Source organism: Mauremys mutica, chromosome 13 (genome assembly GCF_020497125.1).
Source record: "Mauremys mutica isolate MM-2020 ecotype Southern chromosome 13, ASM2049712v1, whole genome shotgun sequence".
Taxonomy (NCBI): Eukaryota; Metazoa; Chordata; order Testudines; family Geoemydidae; genus Mauremys; species Mauremys mutica.
This window is the reverse complement of record NC_059084.1, coordinates 44,918,281-44,925,372: the sequence shown is the minus strand read 5'-3', so window position 1 is coordinate 44,925,372 and position 7,092 is coordinate 44,918,281. Positions and strand designations below refer to the sequence as shown.

At 49.4% G+C, this 7,092-nt stretch overlaps 1 protein-coding gene across 1 annotated transcript; it reads right to left on the bottom strand.

Annotated features, from left to right (window-relative positions):
• Positions 1–2,261: 2,261 nt before the first annotated feature.
• LOC123348918 lies at positions 2,262–5,117 on the bottom strand. The gene is made up of 3 exons (XM_044986616.1): positions 5,068–5,117; positions 3,801–3,864; positions 2,262–3,554 (listed from the first exon to the last, which is right to left on the bottom strand). The coding sequence occupies exons 2-3, from the start codon at positions 3,825–3,827 to the stop codon at positions 2,508–2,510; spliced, it is 1,074 nt and encodes a 357-aa protein (XP_044842551.1). The 5' UTR covers positions 3,828–3,864; positions 5,068–5,117; the 3' UTR covers positions 2,262–2,507.
• Positions 5,118–7,092: the final 1,975 nt, after the last annotated feature.

Here is a 7,092-nt window from a genome sequence, read left to right as displayed (position 1 = left end):
CACAACTTGCAGAGCCTTGTAGGGCAATGGGGCAGCCTGGAAAGGGGCAGGGATGGTCCCTGGATCTCACCAGTGCTGGGAGTGGAGACATGGCCCTGTGCCCCTCTCCTAGGGGCTGGGATCCCGGGGCCGTGCCCCACTCCCCACGGCGCTGCTCCTCCAGCCAGTGGGGCTGGGATGGGAACAGGATCCTGAAAGCTTTCCAGGTCCGGAGATCAGCCCAGACCACCTCCCAAGGAGAAGTCACAGCTAACGGGGACGGGAAGCGGCCGTCCTGCTCCTTCTCCCAACTCCATCGCCATTAAAGGGCCAGGGACGGGTTTCTGGTGGGGAGGGGTAGGACGCCTGGGTTCTCTCCCTGGCTCAGAGAGGGGAGTGAGTTGTAGTGGTTAGAGCAGGGAAGGCTGGGGGCCAGGATTACTGGGTTCTGTCCCGAGCTCGGAGAGGGCAGTGGGGTCTAATGATTAGAGAGTGTGTGTGTGTGTGTGTGTTGCGGGGCTAGGGATCAGGACTCCTGGGTTCTATCCTGTACTCAGAGATGGGAGGGAGGGGGTAGTGGTTAAATAGGGGGAAGGATGCCTGGATTCTCTCCCCAGCTCTGGGATGGGAGTGGGGTCTTGTACTGGGAATGTGTGTGTGTGTATGGGGGGCTTTTGGGATCAGGAATCCTGGAATCTTTATCCTGCTTCGAGTTGTGTGTGTGTGTGTGTGTGTGTGTGTGTGTGTGTGTGAGGGGGAACCTGGACTCCTGGGTTTTCCCTGATTCTGGTAGGGGAGTGGGGTCTAGCGGTTAGAGCGGGGTGGTGGTGGTGGTGTGAGCCAGGACTCCTGGGTTCTCCCCAGCTCTGGGAGGGGAGTGGGGTCTAGTGGTGAGAGCAGGGAGGTCGGGGGACTGGGAGTTAAGGCTTTTGGGGTTTCATTCCCAGCTCTCCCCATCTGTATATGGATCCCTCCCCCTTGGGTGAGTCGTCCGGAGCTGGAATGCAGCTGGGAGGTAACCGGCCCAGATTCTGCCATGCTTGCCCTAAATCTGTGCTGTTGCTGAAGGATCCCTAGGGTCCATCAGCCCAGGGAGCCCATCTAGCCTGGCCTTTGGGAGTGGCGCCCCCTTGTGGACATTTGTGGAATAACCTGCCATGGGGGAGCCACTCCCTCCTGCCCCCTTTATTGCTGGGCCATGCCCTCAATTGCAGGCTTTCCTCCTGCCCCCCAACCCCACCATGTGGCTCCTCTGCCTTGCTGGGAGTGATCCCCAAGAATCACTGATTGGCCCTTGAGTGTCTGTTAAATTCACGTGGTGGTGAGTTCCACAGGCTGTTCCTTTCCTCATGGGTCTCAGGGTCCCATTCCTGCTGCCACCGCACCCACCAGCTCTGTCCAGAGGTGACATCCTTACAGCTACATGCTGGGTGCTTAGGAGGGAGAGGGCAGGGCAGACATGGAGGAGGGGTATAGGGAAGGTTCACTGGGACTGGATAGGTTCCCTGCCTGGGCACCTCCCCTTACCTGTGCCTTGTGTCCACTGCCCCACCCCCCATTATAGGGTGTGCCAGGCATTTGCTGGGGCCTCTGCCATGTGGGGACACCTGGCTGCAAGAAGCTCTCCTGTCTGGTGGGAAAAAGCAGTGAATTCTGACGCCCTAGAGGGACCCCTCCCCCGCCCCGGGATCAACCCAGGCAGAACCAATAAGAATTGGGCCCACAGCGGCTAGAAGGGCCGGGAGTGGGCAGAAGCCAATCAGGGCCCAGCAGGCAGGATAAAAAGGGCCAGCAGCCCCTGCCAGGGGCCAGTTCAGGTGGAGCAGGATGTAAACAACTGTGGCGGAAGATTCTCCTTTTGTCAGAGGGTCAGTGACTGTGTCATGGGGCTTTTCCCCTCTAGGGGGCGCTGGCTCCGATCCAGCCCCAGGGTGGGGGTTTGGCAGCTCAGGGAGGTGGCAATGGGACACTGGGCCTTTCCCCTCTAGATGAATGGGGGTGGGGTGTTAAGGAACTAACTCAATGCAGCTCAACATGCTCCTAGGACTTGCAGCTCTGTACAAAGATAATTATTATCATCCCGACTCTCTCCTGCTTTCCGTCTTTTGCCTCCATTTTTTCCCCTTCTATAGATCCCACCAAGCAGAAAACTAAGGAAATTCAACCCGAACAACTTGGTGAATGCTGAAAAAAAATCAATTTTTTATTCAGGCTTGATACATTCTTTGTTTTTTGGCAACAGATTTGACCCCAGAATGACCTCAAAGCTCAGTTCAGGCTGTGGATTATAATGAGAGAGGACCAAGAGAACATGTCATGAAATCATCTACCTTGGTAACAAGATTTGGAGAGAAGAAGGGGAATGGGAAGCAGATGAGCCGGGTTTGCAAGCTGGGAGGAGGGCACTGGGAAGTGCTAAGCATGGATTTGAAGGGACTGATTCGATCCCATTGATTTCCAGGAAGCCAAAGCTCACACACACATCAACAATAGCTTCATGGTGTTGCATTCTCCATCCTCATGGACGCTTAGGGGACTGGAGGCAGAGGGATGCGGTCGGGGGGGTTGTTTTCTTTGGTGAACTGGACGTCCCTACAGAACAAGACGGGCTTCTGGCCTATGCCGAGCTGGTACTGCCAGATGTACAGGTTCTTTTTGGGCTCCAGGGTCACCTGGATTGACTCCTCTTGTTCACGGGCTTCGTTCCAGTCCTCCTGCTCCGTGCGTACGCTTCTCCCGCCGTACTCAGCCTTGAGGGAGAACTGGAACTGGGTGATGAGCTTGGTGAGCTCTCCGGCCCCGATGGACATCTCAGCAGAGATGCTCCAGTTGTGCTCAATGCTGGACATCTGCTGCTTGGTGTAGCCCACCTTGCAGGTGACCTTGTCGGACCAGGTGACGGAGGAATCGGAGTCATTGTGCAGGGTCTTGATGCACTCCCAGCCGCCGGTGGAGGCGCCCTGGGTGAGGGCCAGCCCCCCGGGGAAGAAGGCCAGCACGTCGGGGTGGATGGAGAAAGAGCGTGGGTGGTTGGAGAAAAACTCTTTGTATTGGTAGCACTGAGCCCCCCATTTCTCGTCCAGCTTGATCAGGGTTGGGAGTTTGCCGATGGTGAAGTAAAAGAGCCCCTTGGAGCAGTCAGGCTGCAGAGGAGTGTGGCCCCCACGAGTAGGTGTGCTCAGGTCACAGACATAGGTCAGGCCTCCCTCCCTTTGGAAGATGATGTAGAACCAGGAACCACAGTGTGTGTAGTGGTCCCCGCCTTGGCAGCCGGGTGCCAGCTCACGGACCTCAGCCTCCGCATCCGTGCTCAAGTCCTTCACCACCCGGTAGGTGTCGCCCTTGATGATGTAGATGTTGGGGGGGTTCTCACTGTCGCTCAGGTAGTGATCCCCGCCCTGGCACGCAGGGTGCAGTCTCTGGATCTTAATGCCAGCCCCGCTCTTTGGATCCTCTGTCCACAGGTAGCAGCCCAGGTCGGAGCGGATGATGAAGAATCCCCGTTGATTATAGAAGATGTCGGTGCCCGGGGCGTCTTTGTGAGGCACCAATGATCCATTGGTAGGAGTCCAGTCCTGAGGTGGGGACAGAAGAAGGGAGAAGGGAGGGGAGGACCTTAGCTTACCTGATCTTTTATGAATCTTTGATGCTTGAAGAACCCCCAATTTCAACAGCAACCAGACACCTGGGATAGGAATTGGTTCGGCCCTGGGAGGTGCCTGCAGTGAAGTCTCCTAGATGTACTGTGGGTGGAACGTGAGGAAGGGGAAACCCTACGTTCTGACCTGGAATTATCCCACCTCACACGGGATCCCACTTACCACCACTGATCTCTCTGACTGGTCCATGTCTCCTTTGTCTCACCCCGTAAGTAGGAAGGGCTGCCTGCATTGAGATAAAGAGGGGAGGAAATATCAACAGTTATCCTGACGTATAACTCTGCGCACAGCCAGGAGTCCAGGAATAGAGCTCACAGGAAAACAAGGCACCAAAGTTCCCTCAGTCCCAACCTGCAGCCCCACAGCTATCCCAGCCCTCTGTCCAAGTCTGCTGGTGCTCCTCAGTCCTGACCTGCAGCCCCTTGCTAGCTCAGCCCTGGGGTTCCCCCCACAGTCCCCCGCAGAGCTCCAACGGACACTCCCACCTGGTAGATGCTCTCGGCTGATGACAGCCCCTCTTGGTGTACAGGACCAAACTCCTGAGCTGGACCAACAGGAGTAGTATACAACTCGATAGCATTCATCACCATGTATTTTTGACAGGTTTCCACGCTGGTTTCGAGGCACCGTTGGCCATTTTGAATGCTTCTTTTTGATTATTTTTTATGTTTGAATCCAGGAATGTTGCGTGCTTGTGCTTTATACATTTGGTTGATTGTTTAGAGAAAAAGGTTGAAAGAATAGAGTGAAAGCACTTAAATATTAAAAAAAGAAAGATTTGGTAAGGCTTAGAGTTAAAAAAAGAAAGAAAGGTTGTTTGGTTAGGTTTAGTAAGGAGAGATGATTTTAAAGACCTAGTTTTGCATGTTATTAAAGAATAGAAAGAACTTAAAGAAAAATGGAGATATTTGTTTTTAAAGGGTTAGTTTGAAAGAATAGATTGAAAACTATAAACATAGGTTTAAAAAGAACACATGTCAAAAAAGACATTTTTTAAAGCAGAGCCTGTTTAGTAAGCACATGGTAAAAAATATTAAGGCAGGTTAAGAAAGTTGCATTTAAACTATTAAATATAAGGGTAGGTTAAGAAAAAAGCATTTAAAAGTATTAAATAATATTAAAAACGATAAAAATAGGTTTGAAAAGAACATGCATGGCAAAAAAAAAAAGGGAATTTACGAAGGCAGAGCCTGTTTAGTAAGCACATGGTAAAAAGTTGAAAGGTAGGTTAAGAAAAACACATGTAAACTGTTAAACATAAGGGTAGGTTAAGAAAATGCATTTAAAAAGAGTTAAATAAAAGAAAAACATTTAGATAGGTTAAACATCTAAACATAGGTTAAAGGAACGAACAAGGCAAGAAAAGGGAAAAGAAAGCCCCTTTGCAAAGACAGACAGCATGTGGTTGAGTCAGAGAGAGAGATCTTACCCTTCCAAATGTTTCTGCGCAAAGAGGCAACTTTCCAGGCTCACAGCCCCTCATGCTTGTTTTTGCCACTTTTGGATCAGACCAATCAGATGATGTTCTACAGCAGTGTCATAGAATTCGTTTTCCTGAACCAATCCTTTCATCCCCAAATTTTTAAACAAAAAACATCTCCCTCCCCCGCCTTTAACTGCTTTATTCTTATGTAGAAAAACAGACCCCGAGCATTTCCCTGCCATGTAGCCCTTTTACATCAGGGCTTTAATAAAAGTTAAAACCATAAGCCTTTAGTAACAAACAATTTCCCCTCCCCCACCTGTTTTAGACTAACATTGGTTATTTTTTAGTGAGGACAAGTTGAAGCTGCAGCAAAGCCCCTGTTAGCAAAAACAGTGTCTTTGAGTCAGTGGATCAGCTGCTTCTTCCCCCACTTTTTAACAAATACAATTGAAAGTTATATTAAGGTTTGTAAAGGAATAAACACTTTAAAAGACAAGCCTATATGAAGATACATCCCTTTGTTTAACATTTTTACAGGTGTGTTTCAATAAAATTGAGCAGGCAGAAACACCTCAGGTTTAAAACCACAGGGCCTTAGTAACAGCCGGTTTATATTCCCCTTATTCTGTAAATCAGTGAATCAGAAAGAAGTTTGTTTCTTCCCTCACTTTTTGACAAACACAGATGAAAGTTATATTAAGGTTTGTAAAGGAATAGACACTTTCATTTTACAAGACAAAGCCTATATGAAGACAGAGCCCTTTATTTAACATTTTTACATGTCTTTCAATAAAACAACAACAAGCATGCCGAAATACGCCAGAGTGAAAACCACAGAACCTTAGTAACAGCCAGTTTATATTCCTCTTATTCTGTAAACAAGTGGATCAGAAAAAAGTTTATTTTCCTCCCCTCTTTTTAACAAATCCATGCGAAAGTTATATTAAGCTTTGATTTTCTTAGGACTTCTAGATTTAAGTATGAATTTTTCTGGTGCATTATCAGCATGTCTGTGTTTTTTAAATGCAGAGACAGGTACAGGCTCCTGTGTTTGTTTTGAGTCTATAGATTTTATTAAAATAATAGAGTACAGGCTGGAGCTGTGGCTTTCTCTACATTTTAAAAACAGATCAGACTAATTAGGCTAGCCAGTGCTGCATGCACTATAGTCTGCCTTAGCAAGGCTCTAGGGGTCACCCCTTCAGTTTGCCTGGTTTTTTACACAGACTTCGTTCCTAACTTTTTAAACGCTGTTGAAGTTTTAACAAAGGATGAGATTGCATTGCAAGACACTTTGTGAAAGTTATAACAAGTATTTTATTCCATTTACTGATTGTAAAAGACAAAACCTGTAGCTTTGTGACTGCATGAAGCTCAGAGGTAGCCCATCTGAAGAACACCCCCACTCCTCAACTTTTCCCCCATACTTTTAACACTTGCTAAACATGTGGTTTTTCATTATATAAAGGTTTATTTAACATTTAACATGAAAATACAGCATTGACTGAGAGGTAATATAACATGACATTTTTAAAGGATATTCTGTAAGCAGTGAGGCCTATTTGAAACATTATGTTTGTTTTTTTAACAGTTGAACATGAGAAAGCAGCATTGACTGAGCTGTAACAAATCAAGGCCCCTCTTAGGGTCATTTTGTACAGGGCTGCCTGGGGGGGGGGGGGCAAGTGGGGCAATTTGCCCCAGGCCTCGGGCCCCACGGGGTCCCCACAAGAGCTTTTCAGGGCCCCTGGAGCGGGATCCTTCACTCACTCCAGGGGCCCTGGAAAACTCTCACGGGGCCCAGGCCCTTGGAGCTTCTTCCTCTCCGGGTCTTTCCCCGCCGCCGAATTACCACCGAAGCGGGACCTGCCTCCGAAGTGCAGCCGGGTCTTTGGCGGTAATTTGGCGGCAGGCGGGGGGTCCTTCTGCTCCAGGATCCCCTGCCGCTGAAGTGCTTCGAAGACCTGCGACGGGGGTCCCCTGCCGCAGACCTGGCTGCACTTCAGTGGCAATTTGGTGGTGGGGGGT